The sequence below is a fragment of the Melanostigma gelatinosum genome, assembly GCF_949748355.1.
Source record: "Melanostigma gelatinosum genome assembly, chromosome: 2".
NCBI lineage: Eukaryota > Metazoa > Chordata > Actinopteri > Perciformes > Zoarcidae > Melanostigma > Melanostigma gelatinosum.
Window position 1 is genome coordinate 21,309,082 of NC_136635.1, and position 22,229 is coordinate 21,331,310.

The 22,229-nt window shown below is 42.0% G+C and overlaps 1 protein-coding gene across 1 annotated transcript in view; it reads left to right on the plus strand.

Moving 5' to 3' along the window:
- Nucleotides 1-22,229, plus strand: part of LOC306794691 (myocyte-specific enhancer factor 2A-like) — a 37,421-nt gene that overhangs the window by 9,459 nt on the left and 5,733 nt on the right. The window contains exons 2-7 of the mRNA XM_079292864.1: nt 4,253-4,428; nt 11,971-12,174; nt 19,238-19,372; nt 19,752-19,980; nt 20,568-20,621; nt 21,237-21,400. Of these exons, the coding sequence (XP_079148990.1) occupies nt 4,375-4,428; nt 11,971-12,174; nt 19,238-19,372; nt 19,752-19,980; nt 20,568-20,621; nt 21,237-21,400 (840 nt within the window). The 5' untranslated portion in view covers nt 4,253-4,374. The remainder of the gene's footprint in view (nt 1-4,252; nt 4,429-11,970; nt 12,175-19,237; nt 19,373-19,751; nt 19,981-20,567; nt 20,622-21,236; nt 21,401-22,229) is intronic.

Consider the following 22,229-nt stretch of genomic DNA (forward strand, 5'->3'; position numbering starts at 1 on the left):
TGACAACCAGGCCCAGTTCGACAATCGACCGAGCCAAAATGATGTTCAGGCTTGCACATAGAGACAGTGGTTCCTTTATTGTGCTGGTTGCAGAAGACTGGGGGTTTACCTAGTGGTGCGTGCTGGGTAGCAGCAGCTTGACGCCTCATTGAGTCACTGTTGGAGGGACTGGAGCAGAGGTCATGGTGGGGTCAACGCAATTAGAGATGAACTCATGGTCTTTAATGAGGAGGCGGGATGAAAGGGTTGCCAATTACTCTGTGCTGCTTTGTACTGAAAACAACCTGGCGCTGCTAAGGCTCAGCGTGATTTAACCTTCAGCAGTTCTGACTGTTTATTCTTTACATGAGGCGAAGTTAAAGGAGGAGGAGGGGGGGGCTGATGTTAGAAGTGTTGTTTTTTTACAATTAGATATTTCTACACTTATTGTTGACCCGGTTTATTGGGGTTTATTGGTGTCACCTGGGCAGCGTTAGAGGGGCCCTGCCTGGTTCTCTTGCACGCTGGATGAAATGCGTGCGTGTGTGAGTGTGCGTGCGTGCGAGCGAGCGAATAGGATAAGAATGTTGACATGGATGCAACCTGCACCAAGACTGGGTGGCGGTGACACACAACCGCGAGGCAGTCATTCTAGTTATCAATACATCAATTAATGTGGAGCTTTTTTCCAATCTTTATTCAAGAGCGTAGTCTTTAATTTAAGAAATCCAAGTGCGAGCAGAGGCTATTTGAGTGCGAGGACAGGGCTTTGAGGGAAAGCATAACAAACGAATGTGAAACCAATGAGTCATGCCGTCAAATTGAAAGACTACGATATTGAATAGAGATGGGGAAAAACACGCCATAAATGAGTCACTAATCATGAGTTTAGAATCTAGGAATTATTTGAAAGTATTTGTTGGACATCTTGGGAAATACACTACATTCGCTTTCTTGGTGAGAATTTGATGAGAAGATCGATTACCACTCAAGCCGAGCAAATTTCAAATTGTAAATATCTTAGAGTGGAGGTGAAGCATTAGTAAATCAAATGACTATAGATTTGCCACTAGGAATACTGTTTTTAGCAAACTGAGAAGAAATAATGTTAATTGTCTGCTCATTATGCAGTCATGCACAATGAAAAAGGTTAGAGGCAAATCTAGATGAGAAAGAGCTGTTTCACTGATGTTTGATCATACTTCAGGCCTTTCAGGAAATTCATAAAATAAATGCAAGTTATTTTCCTGTACTAAATATCCAGAAATATCCAGAATACTAATGTGTGAATACCATCATTTAAATTGTTTTTATTTTACAAGCTGGGGCCAACAATAGAGTTTATTCAAAGGAAACTCATACAGATTCATGCAGTCATGTGATGCATATGTAGGTTGTGTTTCAGGCTTTTGAGTTCAGTGTTGAATTGTGAAAACCGATGGTTTTATGCCAAAGTGCTACATATCCATTTTGATATATCATCAGAAGACGGTGAACATTTTTTTCGAAAATATAAAGAGACCTGAATTACCATCAACATCTTTTTAAATTGTGCTGCTCAGAGTATTGTATTCGGTGTGACTTTTCTTTTGGATGTAATGAAATTACAATATATTGCTCAGCCTTGAATATGTATGTGTGAGTGCTGGTTGCTGCAGCCCGTTGGATCATCCCGTGGGTTGTATTGATTTCTACGTCAGCAGGATAGAGTTTCTGCCATAGTAACATATTACATCTGCATTGATCAGGACAACTTGTCCGGGATGTGAGCTGTAAATGTAGAACCGGCTCCATCGCTCCACAACACTCTGAAACCTGAGACAGAGATGCATCGTCAAAGAGAGAACATTGCCTATAACAGTTTGTTAATATGTATTTTATTTGTATTGTATGATTTTTGTATTCAAGGTTACATTTCTCACCAACATTACAAATAATATAGTGGTCATACAGCACGAGGTCACTAGATATCTTCGTTGTTGTCAAACTGGTAGATTTTCACATCTAAAGGCTTAATGTCATCTGTACTGGAAAAAAAAGCTAAACTCATTAAGTAGTGGCATAAGCAGTAGCAGCCTGAATATTTAATACTGGCATTAGCAGCAGTAACAGCCGAGCGTCAGTCGAAGATTCAGCTTTTAAATCCGGGCAGGAGAGAAAGTTTTGATTCAGTTTGATTCAAAATGTTTCAAATCGATTATTGCTTAAACCAGCCGATCAACGCATTATCACAAATCAAAACCCACCTTTACAGAACTGCTATTAATGCGTGACGAATGTGTGTTCTATGTTTTTAGTGTTTAGCTTTTTTTATGATGATTTTAATGTTTGTAAAGTGTCTTGGAGAATTTTGAAAAGCGCAATATCAATAAAATGTATTATTATTATTAATACTCAGTTATGACACCCCTATCAGTAAGTCACAAACGTGCTAGAAACGTGCTTTTCAAGGATGTTCCTAGAAAGCACTATAGAGTGACTTTGGACTGCTGCAAGGATTTAGCTGATTCAAACGTAGCAATATATAACGTAGCACTTAAACTGAACCATCACTCAAGAACACACGCCGCAAGAAATGTCTCGTCTCTTTTCTCATGGAAATAGCAGCACATGAGAGTGGTGCAAAGGATTTTTTTTTTTTTTTTTTTTTTTGCAAAATATTTGTGTCTTTCCATCAAATCATCCAGATTGTAAAACAGATAAATCCGCGTGACCTTTAAATCCTAAGCATGTAAGGAGTCTTTGTCTGTACAGTGTGTGCCATCAACTGACCTGGCAGGGTCAGCTGGGATCTGGGCTGATGCAGAACTGGAGAGGGTAGCGTGCAGCATCTTGAAACCAATTGCCATTATGTTTGAGGACAAAAAATGAAATGCATGGGTGGCTGTATTTTGAAGAGAAATCTTTTAAACAATAACTCAAAGAGAGACCACAGTAATAACACAACTAGGTTTGAAATGCATTTTAAATCAACATGGGATTTACTATTTCATTTGATTTGTTCCTCATTCATCTGCTGTATATGGGACATTTGAGTGACTGGCACTAAATTACATTGTTTAAAAAATAAAATCTTATATAGAGGTCGTTTCAATCGGCAAATAATCACCAATAAATTTCCCAGTTCCCAACCCTGTGAATTGGATCTGCAGTGGGGGTTTTGGTGGCTCATGCTCCAGAATCCACATGCTGCAGTAATCCAGAGAGGGTTAGGATAAAGCCTGGCTTCGCCCTCACTCTCTGCCTCCTCCCAGATCAGATGAGATTAGGAAAGAGCTAAGGAGCTCTGGGATAAGGCAGGGCTCAGAAACGCTGAGGAGAGGAGGGACACAGCACAAGGCAGGTGGGCACTCCTTCAGGAGGAGAGAGCAGGAGAACAGAGGGGAGTTCACTCAAGACTGCAGAGCTGAATATTCATGTTGGTGCACGAGAAGGAGTGTCTCTGTGGAGGAGTGTTTGGAGCCAGCTAGACAAGGTGTGTGATGAAGTAGCTGCACTAGATTTAACTCTTGTGGTGTTCCTCTGTTAGCGTGCTTTTTAGTCCTCCCTTGATGTGTTTAATATAAATCCAATGGTCCGAGATTAAATTCCAAAGCAAAAGACTTCTGAGGCCAAAAGGACTTTGGAAACGACTGTGAAGAGTGAAAGGGAAATAGCACTCCTGCACTCTGCTGTGCAGAAATGCTGGTTCAAACGCTGGCAGCAGAGCTTTTGGCTTAGTCGTGTGTTCGTGGGTGGGAAACCTGGAAGAGATCAAGTCTTTGTTGCTGGACTTCCAAGTCCTGTTGGTTGGTCAGTGAACCTCTATGCTCTCCTGGTGAAGCTCCTTATGCTGTCAAGTGAAATGAAGCAGCTGACGTCTTCATCCTTCCCGGCACAAACGCGAAGAAAGCCTGAAGACTCATTGGAAGAATGATCCATCAGGTCGCAGCAAGCTGACGCACATAACGGTGTTCAAGTCAGATGCACATTTGTACACAGTAAAAAATAAAAATCCTCCAGCAAGCAGCCCTTAGTAAACTGTATAGATGAACTGTGTTCATCTGTCTTTCTTGACCTATAAGGACAGTATCTGTAGTTACGTCCAGCCCACAGTGCAAAGATGTTCTGCCCATGTACTTTCCTTTTGGAGAAAGGGATCTGACCTTTTTGTGAAGTGATGCTCTTGTGAACATGCACTATATGACTTCCACAAGAATTTGAATATATGTGCTGACTATAAATGTTTGTGCCACTGTTTGTTGAGCCTGTGTCCATCTCGCTTCTTTTTCAGCAAGCCATGTCAAGCTGATACCGGAGTAACAGAGTTGACAGTGGGACTATGTGTTAAGGATTGCCCGTTACCTGGAGCCCACTGTTATTCTTCTTCGGCTGTTAGAGGAAGTTGTTTTGGCAATGGGGAGGAGGAAGATCCAGATCACCCGGATCGTCGATGAGAGGAACCGACAGGTCAGTGTTTTCTTCTTGCTGTCCCGTCGTCTCATTTTACATCTTAGTTGTATACTTATTCAAAGCCCAACATAACGGGTGCAGTATTGTTGCCTTGCCAAACCCTCTTGATTGTTAAAGGTGCTGTCAGAGGTCAGCTCTCACTCTATAACCCATTTAAGGAGTACATCCCCTATAGAAGAATTATGCCTTGTTTGTTTTCGGCACAAAAGGCCTTCGGGTGAAAGACGTCCTGTGCATATTTACTTCTGACAATGAGGGATGTCACTATGTTTGAAGGTGCTCATTACGGAATTCAGAGCGAATCTATTGCCTCTGAACAACTCTCAACATGGAGACGACTGAGCTGGCGGCTAACAGTGCTAACAGCATTAACAGTGCCAATAACCGTGTCAGTGCTGAAGGAGCTAACAGTGTTAACCTGGAGGGGAACAGAAGGGTGGGTGCTATGCTTCCGGATGATATCAGCGGCAACTCCCGTATGAGCGCAGTGCAGAGCGGCAGCCGTGAGCTGTCCAGTGGGACAAAACACTCGCATGCACTTGAATGCTTTGTTAACAAAGTAGCTCGGATTACAACACACACACAGAGAGAGAGAGTGAGGGACTTCATTCTCTTCTCCGTTGTATCTTTACATTGCAAATAGTTGTTTGCTCTGAATCTTTAGGTAAGCACCTTTTTAAAGATTTTATTTGTAAGGAGACTTTTGCTGTTTTTTTTCTTCTCAATTTACGTATGTCGGTGAATGTGTGCGAGCAGCAGCTTCACTGCAATGTGTTGGCGAACTGAGCTTACTGGAGATGTGAGTTAGCTGGTAACCCCTTAAAGAATGTCAGTCAATGTTAAAAAACGAAAGACTGATACAGAGTAGAGTTTTTAGCAAATAATAAGTATTTATTTACTGAAGTCAAAGGTAAAGCCGTGTGCTTAGTCTGTGGAGAACAGATCGCAGTGTTTAAGGATTACAATTTGAATCTCCATTTATGAGACGAAACACACACAGAAATACAAAAACCTGAGTGATGCAGAGCGGGCACGGACCTCTGAGGCTTTGCTAAGCTAAGCTGCAAAAGCAACATGCTCAGAAGATGTTGGTTCTCTTTGGATCTTCCTACATATGTGAACAAACATTCTCCGTGATGAAGTTTAACAAATACAGATACAGATCTTCTCTCACTGACGATCACCTGTCAGCTGTTCTTCACATCTCACCTCAGACATTCAACCTGACTTCAGTGCACTCGTTCAAGCCCAACACAGACTTGACCTCTCGCACTGAACTGAAAAACAGAAAATGAGGTCATTGGACTCCAAACGACAGTAGAAAAAGTACTAATGTTGCAGAAACATGATCCCTGTCTGTGTTTTACTATTATATATGGATATTACATATCTGTATTTTTTGGATCATTAAGGTGGGGCCCATTTTAACTCCTTTATACACTGTTGTCCAGTTTGGGTAGTTAGAAGGGTTTGAACTAAAGCTGCCAGACAAATGTAGTGGGAGTAAAAAGTACCTTACTTCCCTCTGAGATGTAGTGGAGTGGACGTACAAAGTTGAATAAAAAGTAAAGTGCCTTGAATTTGTACTTGAGTACAGTACTTAAGTAAATATATTTACTTACTTACCACCACTGATCATAACATTTACTCTTACCAATCATAGCTTATCAAAATTATATAATTTACTGCTTTTTACAAAGAGGTGGAATAATATAGAGCAGGATTGAGTTCAGTCTATTGGTCCGGCCCTCCACAACAGTCCCTGTTTCTCATGTGGCCCCTTGGGAAAAGTAATTGTCCCCCCTGCTCTGAGCCGTTTGACTTTTGAGAGTGCAGCGGTCACAGCTGGTGGCAAGGACAGTAATTTGGGGTTAGCTGGGCCCCGGACGGCACCCTGTCATTAGCAGGGTGGGTCAGCGTTTGGGACACACAGTGGCCTTCTCTCCTCACCGTCTCCTTGCTCAGCCACACTGCTGCCCACTGGAATCCCTCTCTGTCTGTCTCCTCTATATATATCAATCCCCAACAGCACAACAAATACCAGCCTGTCTGGAAGTAAGGCTCACACTCTGGAAATAGGGATGTGGCTGCAAAATAAATATCTGGGATCATGTTTATATTTGATGTTTGGTTGTCTTGGCACGAGCCTTTTTTAGATAGACACTGCTTTAGCTGTCGGGTGTGCATCGCTGGAGCCTGCTGTATATGTAGCTCTTTGCTCTCTATTTTGGGAAGTTGGCTTGTGTTCTTGTTTTATCTTTCAAGCGCATCAAGTGTGTTCAACTGGTTTTCCTCTTTTTCTACTATCACACTATTACACACCGTGCAGAATATATTATGACAGTAGAAAGATGCACCAGCGATATACCAGCTATCAGCAGTCATACATACAGTACAGTATATTCTAAAAGAGGAACAAGGTGGTTCTTTGTTATCTCTTTTCATAGAAATCTCTTTGCAAGTCATGCTCAAGAAATAATGAACATCATTTAAAACATTATTTAAGAGGTAACTGCAAAAAACAAAAGAAACGCAACTCTTTACGGTAACTTCCCTTTAAATTATAGTGAGAACTGTGGCGTCCATTTTACCGCTATCATCTAATCTAGTTACTGTGATGAGATGCAACATTTATTCAATGACTACTACTGTTCCAAGTGCTTCTGGCATTAGAGCAAATGTTCAGCTTGGTTGAACATGAACTTTGTTGGCAATCGGATGCCGGTCTTTGCTCCACAACTAGAACATGTGATGTTGCACGAGCTCCAAAGGACACTTTTTTGAAAACAATTTAAACTGCACTGGAGACAAACTGTGACATTGTGTCACCACCACCATTGGGAAAATGTTCAAATGTTTTCAGAAAATATACTTTTATGACTAGTATAGAAGAACAAATCACAAATCACCTGTGCTATAAAATATAAAAAGCCACAGAGCTATCATGCGTTCTCCACTGTTCCCAAGATAAAAGCCTCCAAGTTGGGCTGGAAGTGGAGAGCGCTGTAATGAATGAATTAAACCTTTATTGTCCGTCTGGCAATTTGCGTTGCAAAAAGAGCATTAAAGAATATCAAAAGGTCATCAACAATCATACATGACGGCTCACATTATAGCAGTAGGTTCCACACATTTTACCCAACATTTTCCTTGTTGTGTATGTCAGTTTTTTGACTTCCAGTGAGGCCCACTTAGGACAAAGCATCATTTCTTATGAGCAGGTCAATGCTCAACAGATTTAGGGGATTGTTCTGTAACCAGAGGATGAGCATATGATACAAAATAGGAGTAATGTGGATGTTTTTCCGACAAACAGAATACATATCTCTGTGAAATGCACATACGCCTGCTTGAGACAAAACTGTAGAAAACTGATTCGGAGATTTCTCTTCTTTTTAACCCTTAAGTCATTATTGTAAGATAATTTACCCATCACTCAAACTTTTGGAAATAGTGAAAATACTGAAATCAAATGCTGCAAACGTGCATATTACTGTGCTCCGCCTTCATGTGTCAGTGCAGTTTTCAGGGGGCAAATGTAGTCCCTATTAGTATTTATATTTCATGTTGGCAATATTGAAGAAGTAAGACTCTCCACTTCATCCGCAACTTCTGATACAGTGCCTTTGAGCAAATACCTGGATGACTAACCGCTCTGCAGCCAACCATGGAAGATCAATACTCCTGATCACTTACTGCATTACTGGAAGTCTCTGAGGTGTGAAGGCAGCTTCTAGATACGTGATGACGTGAGTCAGCATTCCAGAGGCCATGATGGAAGAAACGCATACAAAGACAAATTCAGAGGACTTAGCTGCACGCAGAAAAAAGATACCTGTGCACCTGTGCGCTGCAAACATTTAGTGTTGATCTTTTGGTGGAGGTGCATTTTATAGTTTCGGAGAACATGGAGGTTTCAAGAGTGCTTTTTATCATTTTACGTGTCACAATACAATATAACACTGTATGCTTGTAATGTTTTTTGGTTTCCTATCTCCAAGGAATGTTTACTGACGATATGTGGACTTTCAACAAATATGATTATGATCAATGCTAATAGCAATCATTAAGGGAGGGAAAAACATTACTCAGTTGCTTTCCCCACCCAGTGGCCCCACCAACTAAATGAGTGGCATTCGAGTTGAAGCCCATTTCCAGGTTGTTGCCACCCTTTTTTGGAAACCCCCTCCTTCCACATCCTCCCTCCTCTTTGTCCCACTCCTGTGTGACGCAGACACATTTTGAATCACTTTTCTAATCTCTCTTCACGACAAGGTTCTGTCAGCAACTGACTGTGTATCACGGTGACATTTGGTTTTGTGTCAGTAACTCGTGCTTACTCTGACTAAACGATTATTGGGCCACATTCTGTTTCGCAAGGATGCTCTCGATTTGTCTTGTGTTATGAATCCAGCTCACCTCACCTTATTTCCACTCGGAGCAGGAAAAACTCCCCAAAAAAACCCTTTAACGGGGAGGAAAGAGGAAGAAACCTGTGGGAGAGCAATAGAGGAGGGATCCCTCTCCCAGGATGGACAGAAGTGCAATGATGTCATGTGTAGAACAGGATAGTGAATTACAACACAGTCAATGTAATTACAGCACATTCAATGTATGACAGAACCACGACAGGAGGCAACACCTGGTCCAGGTAAACCCGGATACACAGGAACCTGTGAGGCGAGAAAGCACAGAGACTCTGGTGAAGAAGCAGGTCAATAATGTGCATTAATGGTATCGGTAGTATGAAATAGTAATGTGAGTAATAATAAAAGTGATATTAGCAGTTGGAGTCAGCAGGGCCATGGTAGGAGGAAGGACCAGGGTCCAGATGAAACCATGCTCCATGGAAACCTGTGAGGAGAGGAAGCACAAGGACTCCGGGGAAAAGACAAAATCAGTACTGTGCATTAATGGTATCGGTAATAGGATTAATAATGTTAATAATCGTAGTAGGTGTCAGCAGGGCCATGGCTGGTTGAAGAACCAGTGTCCAGATAAAACTGCGGTCATCCTGTGAGGCGAGAAAGCACAAATACTCCGGGGAAGAAGTAAAGTTAGTAATGAGCATTAATGGGACATCAATGCATACAGACGGAGGTGAAGAAGAGGAGGAGAGAGGTGCTCAGTGTAGGAAGTCCCCCTGTAGTTTTTGCTTATACCAGTTTGTCCATGGGCCGGTCCAAGGCAAGCCAGAGCCAGCCCTAACTATAAGCACTATCAAGGAGGAAAGTCTTAAGCCTACTCTTAAATGTGGTGAGTGTGTCTGCCCCCCGGACTGAAACGGGAAGCTGGTTCCACAGAAGAGGTGGTTGATAACTGAAGGCTCTGGCTCCATCCTGCTTTTTAAGACTCTAGGAACCACAAGTAACCCTGAATCAATGGATCGCAGCTCTCTAGTAGGGCAGTATGGTACTATAAGATCTTTAAGATATGATGGAGCCTGACCAATTCGGGCTTTGTAGGTAAGTAAAAGGATTTTAAATTCTATTCTAGATTTTACAGGGAGCCAGTGCAGAGAAGCTAATACAGGAGTAATATGATCTCTCCTCTTAGTTCTTGTTAGTACACGAGCTGCAGCATTCTGGATCAGCTGGAGAGATTTAAGAGACTTATTAGAGCAGCCTGAAAATAAGGAATTGCAGTAATCTAGTCTAGAGGTAACAAATGCATGAACTCATTTCTCTGCATCGCTTTGAGATAGGATGTGCCTGATTTTTTTTAAATATTACGTAGGTGAAAAAAGGCAGTCCTAGAAATTATTTTTATCTGAGCGTTGAAAGACAAATCCTGATCAAAGGTAACTCCAAGATTCTTGACAGTGCTGCTGGATGCCAGGGCAACGCCATCTAGAGAAACTATATCATTAGATACTGATTTCGGAGGTGTTCTGGGCCTAGTAGAATAACTTCAGTTTTGTCTGAGTTTAACATCAGGAAGTTGCAGGTCATCCAGGTTTTTATGTCCTTAAGACACGCTTGCAGTTTAGCAAGCTGGTTGGTTTCATCTGGTTTGATCGATATATATAATTGAGTATCATCTGCATAATAATGAAAGGTTATAGAGTGTTTTCTGATAATATTGCCTAAAGGAAGCATATATAAGGTGAACAAGATTGGTCCAAGCACAGAACCTTGTGGAACTCCATAACTGACGTTGGTCTTCATCGAGGCTTCATCATTCACATAAACAAACTGAGATCAATCCGATAAATAGGATCATGCTCGGGGGCTGCTGATCGGGGGCTGCAGGGGCTGCAGGGAGACGGTTAGCGGGAGCCAAAATGGTTTGAGGTGGTTAACGGAAACTCCCCAGCTGGTTTTCTCAGGAGGCCGCGGCGTACCACCTCCGTCCAGGATGGTTTCGGAGTGGAGCTATGGGTCGGGTCTATAGCAGGTCCTCTCAGCTCGTGGTCGGAGGACCGACTACACTCCCCGTACGCAGGGCCGGGTAGCCAGGGAATAGTGTCCGCAGTATCCGAGACCAGTTGAGATTGCATAGAGATATGCTTTGCCTGGGCCGCTGCTACGGATACGAATCCGTCGATCAGCTGTTCCCTTTTCCGAACTTCAGACTCCAGGCGGTGAAAATCGTCCCTTAACTGTGAGTATGCGAGTTTGCAGTCTCCACACAGACCTGGCCAAGTGGCCATGTTAGAAGTTCCTGCTTCTAGTTTATCTGAAATGAGAGGGAAAAGGTGATAGCTCTGCTCAGAAGTTCTCACAAAATCAAACAAACAAATGTATGTAGGTAGGCGAGTGAAAGGCGTGGAGGTGTGTGTGATCCGATGGCCTCCACGCTGTCTCAGCTGCAGTTCACACCACACTACAGGCTGGTGATGTGCTGCTCTGTGCTCTGTCGCTGCTGCTCTGTGCTCTTGTCAGAAGACAGAAGCAATTAATTTGTAGCTTTACCCCCAGTCCATAGACACCGCTTCAAAACTCACAGGCAGCCCAACACATCAACATACATGTGTCCATGCAATGGACGAACAGCGGTAAATATAATAAACGATGTATATGAATATATGAATATTAAAAATGAATACATGCATGATGTTTCAAAAGTCAATGAGTAATTGTGTTAAATCATTGTGGTATTGACTAAGATAATCGTGATTATCCCTACATTTGTCCATTTAGCATTATTATTGTATATCATTAAACTTTTGGTCTTAATTGTACAAATAATGATGTTGTCTTGTGTCAAGGACAGCTCAGAATTTGCATGAGATCAAAGAAAAAGAGAAAAAATGGGAAGAATATGTAGATGAGCAACAGATTGTGGCTTCAAAAGGCTTTTAAAAAGCAATCAGTTGTTAAACTCTTGCTCATCCATCTTGTTCTCTCTGCATGTGAACTGCTTGTCTTTGTCTGTCCAAAATTTGCCACTGAACAAAGACTGAGTTGTATGACACTGCAAAGATCCCAACTTATTTCATCGAAACTCCTCCTAATTTGTCCCTCGTCCTTTTATGTCAAGGGAAAGGCGCAGGTGATCGAAGAAAACAACGTTGATGCTTGGTTTCTGTCTTGCTAGGTGACTTTCACGAAGAGGAAGTTTGGTCTGATGAAGAAGGCCTATGAGTTGAGCGTTCTGTGTGACTGTGAAATCGCCCTCATCATCTTCAACAGCTCCAACAAGCTGTTCCAGTATGCCAGCACCGACATGGACAAAGTCCTGCTGAAATACACCGAGTACAACGAACCCCACGAGAGCAGAACCAACTCTGACATTGTAGAGGTGAGTGGTAGTGTAATTTAATAAAGTGGTCTTCTCCATCACTAGTAATGATGTTAGTTCTAGTGTTGTCATGGGAAAGCTTTGACCTCACAAAGTGTGGTACCCAGTGTTCGGAGACTAAATGTGAACTTTCTTTTTCTTCTTTACTTTTGGTGGGCGCTCTATTGAAACTTACTAGGCTGTTGCACTTAGTGTAGATAGTGGTGCGAGTGCCAGCTAAATGCAAATATGCACCGCAGTCAACAGTTTTTCTTTCTTTAACTCTTGCAAAATGTTAGAAAATATATTATATCTTATAGTTTTTCTCATGTGATAGTTCAGAAGAGCGCATTCATGCCTTGGGAATTGATAGGAGATCCTTAACATTTTATTTTTCAGCTTCATCCATTGACCGTTGGTAGAAAGATGTATTTCTTGAAAGCGTAACGGCAGAGGACTCCGCAGTTGTCGTTAAGCTGCTGCTGCCTTCAGTGCTGTCTTACTTCTTTTAAAATTTAGGGAAGTAGAATATACATTTCGAAAGGCATATAATGTATTTTATTTTCATTCGAGGAAACGCATAAATGCTGAACTCTATATCCAAGTCAAAGTGCATGCCAAGACTACAAGTATCTACATACCTGTATGTGTAATGCTACGATGGATTACACATACTGCAAATATGGGTTTCTTCGTTTATTGAATGACTAAATTTGGCAAGCTGGTCAACTTCACTAAAATGTTACAAAAGATTTGGTACACAAATGGGAGGTATGCGAGAGAGAAAAAGTTGAATGTGTAGCAGCTACTTGATGGTGTGTCCATTTAAATGACTAAATAGTCGTGAGATTTTCACATCATGAATTTGCAAGACATGCGTAGATAAAACACAACCATTGGGTTGGTCCTCTAACTTTGTATTATGCAAATCCTCTGTGTGGACTGTTTATTGTAGCATGAACACACGCCAGTCGTAGCTGGCCTACTGGCGACATTGATGCTTTCAGTGATAAGGTCCAGCCGCTCCTTTGGCTGCATCGTGGTCCCTGAGCAGCGCTGCCCTGCCTCTCACAGCACGTACTCATTGCAGCTGCCATGAATAATGACCGGCCATCGTGACTCACGTTCTTGCTGTTTACGTAAGCTTGTAATGCGTGTTTGCATTGCTGAGGGCCTGAACTTACTGCTCTCACACACACATACACACAAACAGAAACTGTCACATTTAAAGGACGCTAAGCTTTCCAAAGTGTTTATTTTCAAAATGCCTCTTCTCTCCTTCCTGAAAAAGAGAGGAGCTTCAGTGTTCAAGTTTATTTCGGGAGAGCATGTTTTCCAGCTTCTCTCTTCATTCCCTCAGTGTCCTCTGGCTTACCAAAATCACAGAGTCAAACTTAACCTTCCCAAGTAGATCTACCATTGTTTCTCATGGGAATAAGACTATTATATTACTGCAAATAAATAAATAAACTGAAGGCAGAACAGATTCAGGGATAAACCGGAACATGCATGTGAAACAGTAAAGCCTCTCCAAAGACCACAACTGTTAAATGGTGAAGTCATCCTCTTAGATGTAGTGGTAGAGGTTGGTAACATGCATCATTAATATCACCCATAATGATTCTAAATGGCATAATCACGTCTGTCCTCCTGCTGTAATAGACCACACGCAGACACCTGTGTCGGCTCTGTAAGCCATTAACTGGGCTGGATTTGCCTGCTTTGAACCCCTTATTTGTTTTTTTTTGTTTTTCCCACACATATAACACACAAGCTGGTTGAAACAAAGCCTGGAAAGTGAGAGCTTGATCTTTTACATATCGGTCGATCCATTTGCAACATTCAAGTCTAAAATTTGACTATGTGTAAAGTAATACCCCACTGGCTGCAACAGACTTCGCATGTCCTGGTGGACCGGCAGAAAGCTTCTTTGGATTCATTGTCGTTGTTTGATGGAACATGATGTTTGCTGATGATTATTTCTGTGGCATGAACACACAAACAGCCCCGCAAGTACTCTCGACGCACACAGGCAGTTCGTCCTCCATACGCTGTATCTCTTAACTTTGTTTGGCAGTTTCTTTTAAAAGTCTAATTTGAATTTTCCTCAATCATATGGCAACAATGGATGACTTTCAGCAATTAAACCTTTTTGAAATGCCCACTACAGATCTACCTCCATACTGAGGAGATAACAGTGGAACGTCAACCTTAAACGAAGGCGGATGTCAGGAAGACTTCTTTTTTTAACGATGATGGTCTGCCAGCTAAAAACACTACAAAGTCAGTCAACCGGTCAGCCAACCTCACTGACAGATTACTTTTGTCAAAATAATGAGACAGGTTTGTGTTGCAGCAGAGTTGAGTTTCAGCAACAACAGAGCAGCCGTCCAAGGTATGCAGTGCAGTCATTTCAGCCTGCAGAGCCCAGAGATGAATGAGAACCATAACAGAAAGTGAAAACTATGAACCCTGAAACCTGACTCTGTGGCACACAGCAGAGCGGTCGATTTGGCTTTAGTACAGGTCAAATGTGATAGGATCCTTCTTTAAAAAAATATATAAAATCAATCTGCAAAAACTGCTTGGACATGGAGTTTGAAAGTGTGTGAGCTGCATCTCAAACAAAACTGTGCCTTCCCTATTCTTAGCCCACAGGGCAATCTCCCAACTGGAAAAGACTCTCTCCAGGGGAAAGGGGCCCATCAGCCTCAACAGCAACGGGACATCCCCCCCTCACATGTTAAGATGCTCAACGTCTCAGCTTGTGTCTCGTGGTGGCAATGAGCCACATGCCTGTGGAGATCCACTAAAGCCCACTTTGACATTTGAGATGATAAGGAGACACGCACTCTCAGATCCTCGAGCCGACACTTTGAGATAGTCGGCAGTGTCCAGACATGACGCAGTGGTTCAAACCAGCATCTGTGGAGCCACATATAGCCCGGTGGCTCTAGGTCCGAATAGAGCCTTCTCTCCTGGGACTACTTTGTGGCCCTCCGTGCTCTCTTACTGTCCCGCTGTCCGTTCTCTAAAGAGGACAACTGCTTTAATAGGAGCCATTTGTCCCCCCCCCCCCCCCCCCCCTTATTCAAAGACAGACTTTTAAGCTGCCTGAGAATGGTGTGAAACATTTAAAGACACTGGAGTGATCACATGACTGGTAACAGCTGTCCTCTTCTCTCCCTTTTGGTTGAAAGGTCAAGCAGAGTTCACACCTGAATCAGAGGATGATCTTAGACTAATAATCTCCTGATGCTAAGCAAACAAAAACTTTCCGTCTGTCATAAATTAGCTAATTTCTTCTCATTGATAAGGATTGACGAGTCATTATGCGTTGGATATCAAAGCTGGAATGCTGTATTTTGCTCTGGAGCTGGGTCAACTTACTGTATTGTTTATGGTATTCTTGAAGGGTTTTTACAGGTTATGATTGCAATCAGCCAGCCAGATTGAGATCGATCCCGCATCTTCTCCTGTTGTAAAAGTGACCGTTGGAGCATAATCCTGAGTTTATTTTCACATAACAGACATACATTTTAGCCCTTGTAAGAATGGATGTATAGTTGATCGCACTGCAGTGCTTCTTGTTTACACCGACACATACAGACAATACAGGTAATCCTATCCCTATTTCCTACTCACTATTCTAATCATGGCCATATGTGTCAAAATGTTTGTCATTTGTAATTTACAGAGTTTTTAAATCACTGATGTATAATTCCTTTGCTATCTGTCATTTTGAGTAACAACAAATAATACTGACACCACTGTAACTCAGAAAATGTACCATCCTATAATTAGATAAAAACTGCAGCTTTAGGGATGGCTTGTCCTGAGTTGAACAAGCCAAACAAACACCGTGTGTGTTCTAATTTAAACTGGGCAGTTTAATGTTCATGGGGGGTGTGGAAATATCCAGCCGTTGAATTGAGCGTGTGACTTTTCCAAGTGATCGCCAGTTGTTTCAATGTAGTTTCAGGCCTGCGGTGGAAATAGACTCGCAAGTGTGTGTTTTAAAGCTCCTAATAACTACCAGTGTCTGGGAATGCAGAGGCCATGTGGTAGACAGGCAGTCAGCTGGTGTGTCGGCCCGTCCTTTTCACGCTATGACGTGTAATGTAATGAGGAGCGGAGACGAGATGGTGGATACCAGAGAAGTGATGTCATCTCAGGCTCGCATGATGCCGGTATGATTTTATTTTATTATTTTATTTTTACAATGACTCCTATACTGAAGTCCAGGTGCTCTAAATTAACATCCATCAATTCATCCGTCCATGTTCTAAACCAATTATCGAAACCTGATCTTTCTAAACCACCTGAACATTGCCAAGTCCTTGATTGGCTTCATTTTTATTTACAAAGGGAATAACAATATATTTCTTGTAATGTGATACATTACACATTTTTTTTATAGCTTTTTGAATGTGCATTCCTTTCTTTGGACTTAACTGCTGTAATATTTTTATATCAACAATGGGTCACATGACAACGTTGTGTGTAACGTGAAAGATGTTGCTTGTTAAAGAACCCACATAGAGTATCAGCCAACTTTGCAGTTCCCATCAGGTCTCTACCTTCTCTACCTGCCCTTAACCTTGCCATCTGTTATGGAAGAATTTTACCTCACAACAAGAGAGAAGGCCGGAGCACATGTGTCCGGCTGCCTTGTGCCGTCGTCACACACGCTGCAATAATAACGCTACCAAGACTGGTTTACAATTATAAGGAATTTAATTCCACTGATGTAAGCACGATTACAGTTATACATTGGAGTATATACTCCCATGACATATTAAAACAATAAAACCCTCTTTGGAAAAAAACTACCTCTGGTCCCAGGACACAGCCGTCCTGCAGATCCACCAGCTAAAAGAGGCAGAAAAAACGCTTCTAACCCGCCCACATATTAATTCACGACTCCTCCCTTCCGTCTATCTCAATTTCTATTGGCTACCCACCCTCACCTCAGCAAACGCCTGTCTTCACATCTCTCTCTCCTGAGCAGCTAACACATTCAATGATTGTCAGTTATTGTTTAATCCCATCTATAATAATCCTTCAAAATGAAAGTTAAACTTCTGCAACTTGGCAGAAGTTTCATGCTTCTGCATGTTTATGTTTATCTTAATTATGCATTCCCAAAACCCTTATGATTATGACTAATTATGAATTATTAATTATGAATTATTAAACACTTTTATTATATCTACTAACTACAGTTTTTTGCTCAAATTTCTTACACATCACACCTTCATGTCCACCCCCTACCAGTGCCTTTACCGTGGCAATGTACAAATGATGTCAATAAAGAGCCAAATAATGAAACCAATGTAACGCTAGCCTGTGATGAAAATAGAAATGTAGTATCTGCTGCCTTGCCACAGCAACCGCCTCGGTTCGCCCAAAGAACTATTTTAAATGGGAATCTTTCTATACCTTTCATAATGCCATACTTGATGACCGTTTTTGGGCTTAATTTGTATTTAATGTATCATGCTAATTATGACAATTTCACACAAATGTTCAATAGGATAAAATGAAGTGATGTAAACTGCAACTGGACTGGATGGTGGAGGCATACAACGAGGCGTGGCGGTAATTCTAGTCTTTACCAGGACTGCAGCAGTGTGGGTATCTTGTCCCAGCTATCCTGCTGACAGTAATTCGATCCTCTACAGATTTGTTTGTGCTGATGAATCTCATTTGACTTGCTGTATCTCTGTGGTGCTCAGGGATACATTAACACCCGACGCTTTGCCTTTTATTTCCCTGTCTATCCAACCTACGCAACTATAAACACCTAAACAAACCCAAAGTTGTTTCAGGTTCACTATAAAAATAATATCTGCTTACTCCAGTCCATTGTGTTTTATAGGCCGCTGTGAATATAGATGAGTAAGTCTGTGATGTGGCGCAGCATCTCTCCGGAGGACAACTACTGTTATTGTGTGCAACACTGGAGAGAAGAATATATGCTCCGTACGGGCAGATGATATTTGGCTGAAGCACGGATCCAGCTGCTCAGCTACTGTACACGTAAAACATGAATGCTTTTTTCAAAGTAGACGCCAATTGTTCATTGAATTTGTGAGTGGAGGCCACTTTTTATACTGATTCTCAAAATATAGAATTAGATTGGAAACATTTTTCTAAAAAGATATATGAATAATGTGTAATGAACGCCATGCATTATTTTAGATTGTTGTTACAAAGTGATAACGCATTAGACATTGTACCACAGGGTGAAAATGTGTTTTCCTCGTCCTTTACTGTATTTAGAATCACAGTAACGAAGTCTGCAGGATTTCATCAACAGACTTGCAGAAATGTAAATACAGTACATGGGAAGTATCTTTATACTGTGGTTATTATTATCATTCTAATTTCTAGTCTTGATGGCGGTTGGTTTTCCTTCCTGCTCTTTCACCGCATATTAGATGGGGAGCAACAAGTCTGAAGGAAGGTATGTAGGTTGATAGATAAGGGAGATATCCTTGTGTGTATACTTGAATGCTGGAATACTTGATTATTATTAGTTTATCCTATAAAATCCTGTATTCAATTGTAGATGGATTTACTACGTTGATTTTGATACAAATAGTAGCAGAGAGCTATGACAAGAAAACTGAAAGAAAACATTTTGTTTGCAGAAATGCCCCCTCATGCATAGACCACATAACTAACTACAGAAACTACATTTCAATTTCCAATGCAATGAGGGAAAGCAATAGGAAAATATGATGGTGCTTTATGAGGAAAAACGCTGAACCCTTGTGTTTCAAAGCTGTAGGTTTTCTGCACATTCTAATTCTTAATGAAGGACTTTTCCATCATGAGGAATTAATACAGATTTGAAATAGATGTGTAAATCATTTTTAACAAACTGGTTCATGGTGATGTATGAAGTGCTCTCTGCCCTCAGTAGTGAGCGCACTCTCTCTCTGGGGAAAATGTGTGTTTATAATGACTGTCAACTACAGGCCACTGTAAGCTGTGCCAAAGAGCTATTGATGTTGGTGAAATCTCTACCAATGCTTTTAATGACTACGTCTCTCCCCTGTGTTTATTTCACCCGCAGGCCCTGAACAAGAAGGAGCACAGAGGCTGTGACAGCCCTGACGCTGACGCCTCCTACGTCCTCACCCCGCACACCGAGGAGAAATACAAGAAGATCAATGAAGAGTTTGACAACATGATGAAGAGTCATAAAATTGTGAGTTGCACTGTAGTTTATTGTGTACACACAGTATGCCACTAAGCACCTCTGCTGACGCACATCAGAGCCTTGCTTATTAATACCGGACGTCTGTTCAGAGACTGTAACACATTGGCTTCTTGCCCACTGGATCTAAAAGCCTATTGGTTTCGACTGGGATTCTTCCTCCCTTTCTTTTAGTCTCTAGAGCACAAAATGTTACATTTATGTTTAGTAGTTGATTGCAGGCTTGACCTTCTGGTGAGGTGGTCAAACAAACGCATACATAGAACACAAGAAGACAAATTAAAAGACAAAAAGAGACAAAAGAAGAATTGTGTCTTGTTTATTCGTCAAGCTCATGGTGACATGGCTCTATCTGTCACTCCCATTCCAGTCCACGGGCCCTCCACAGCAGAACTTCATGCACGGCAGCATGTCGTACAGCCCCAGTGCAGGAGGAGGAGGAGGAGGAGGAAGAGGAGGAGGAGGAGGAGGAGCGACCTCCCAAGCTCTAGCTGCAGCCACAGCAGCTCTGGCCGACAGTGGGATCCTCTCCTCGCCTCACACACACCTCCACAGAAACATGAACCCTCCACAAAGACCGCCCAGCACCGGGAACACAGGTGTGTGTGTGCTTAATGTTCCGGGGGAAGGCAGGTAACTGATCACACTGAATCATTGGAAACACAACAATTTGTGTGTGTAAATATGGAGGTTCGCTTTTTGTCTGGAGGGGATTTAAGATGATGGGAGGACTGTGACCAAAAATGACAGCAGGCAATTGGGACTGTAGTCGTTCCCGCAGGAATAATGACGAGCAAATGCAATTTTAAAATCGTCAACCTCCTCATCAAACATTGTCCTAAAGGGGCTTATATGTCCCTTACAAGTTCCCTCTAGTGAGTGACTGCATAGTTGGTCAAATTTAAATTTTGTGCAAAGATATAAGAGACGGATGTGATTATTCGGAAAAACCAAAGACCAGCAAACAAACTCTGATGACCAGCAGAAGAAAAAAGAAGACAAATAACTGTGTGTGTGTGTGTGTGTGTGTGTGTGTGTGTGTGTGTGTGTGTGTGTGTGTGTGTGTGTGTGTGTGTGTGTGTGTGTGTGTGTGTGTGTGTGTGTGTGTGTGTGTGTGTGTGTGTGTGTGTGTGTGTGTGTGTGTGTGTGTGTGTGTGTGTGTGTGTGTGTGTGTGTGCTCGCTCAGGTGGCCTGCAGAGCAGTTCTGATATGAGTCTGCAAAACGGGTCAGGACCAGTTGGTATGTATTTCTCAGGAGTCATACAAACCCACTCTGACACAACATTACCCGTGAGCTGCACCATCACCATACGTACTTAGATATGTTAACATAAGCTACTCGGGGTATTCTACGAGTCTGGAGGCTCCTCGGTGTCATTTGTTACTGGTTCATCTCAGCTGTATTCGTCTTTTCTGTTGGAGATTCAACAAACTGTCCTCCTTGCAAACTACCCTGCCTGTCATCTTCGTGCTCTCCCTCCCAGTACAGCATGTCTCATAAAACATTGCCATTATGTAATGTCAAGAGCCAGAGAAACAATCAATTATTCATTGTTATCTCCTGTATAATATATGGCCGTACTTTCTTCATCCTCCGCTCAGAGCCTGGTCGTGGACAGGTTGATATAATGGATCCAACACACGGGACTGTAACCTCCCTCTTGTTTTTAATGCACATTCCAAATTTTAAAATGTTTCTAAATGTAGGTGCATTGGGCTATTACACTTATAGAAATAGACCATATAGAAAAGCTCATATCTTCCGTCAATCAGTCATTGAATTCTTATGGGAAGGGAGGGATTTCCTTACCATCACTTCTCAAATGTCCTTGTAATTCTATGTTTCTTTGTTCAGTGAACGGTTTTGTGGGCTCGCCTGGTGGAGTCAGCTTGGGGAAGATCATACCACCCAAATCTCCTTCTCCTCTTCCACCTCTTGGGAACAACCTGGTCCCTACCAGCCACAAGACGGACCTCCGAGTGACCATCCCTCAGTCCAAAGGACTGATGCAAATACTGGTGTGTGTGTGTGTGTGTGTTGTATTTAGGACCTCAACACAAGTCTTAATGGCAGGCAGTGATAGTTAATACATTTTTTGGCACTCTTTGACGAAACACTCTTTTAGAGGCTTGTTGTTAATACAACAATACTTAAAGCTGCATCATTTGATGTGTGGCCACTAGGGGGCAGCAAATCACAGAAACAAGTTGACGCATACTAAGCTACCACCTTATAAAAATGTTGCACTTCTCAGCTGCAGATGCACAACTCTGTTGGCTGCATTGTTTCCTCTCCTCTTTTATTGGTGTGTTACTACCCTTTACAGCACTTTACCACCACTAACTGAGAACATCTGGTGCATCTTGTGTAATATCTTTTATATTATGGCGGTGCCATGATCTCTGTAGCCTGTGCTAGCATTTGCAGAAAGACCACAAGAATCACTTTGTTCATTGTGTGTTTTTTGCACACAATGCGTCACCACCGATTGTTCACAGAGACGGACCACTCCCCATGATCTTTATGCCAGATTGAATTTATCTCTATCCTTAAAGAACCGTTTCAAGTAAAATTATGCATTTTGCCGAAAGATACAAAAATCCTTTCATTTACGGTAAAATTAGTTTTGGAAGGCAACAGGGTGGACACACAAAAAGACTGATGATATTTCAAGTAGGCTGCCAACTCATCCATTCAAAGGGAGTGCAGACTCTCTGCAGAGGTTCAAGTCAGGTGAAGAAACAGAACCACAAGAACTCAAATGCAAAAAATAACATGCTGGTACATTCTATTCTTCTTTCAAATTGTGGCACGAATAAACTCCTAAAAAAGTGGTACAGTGCACGA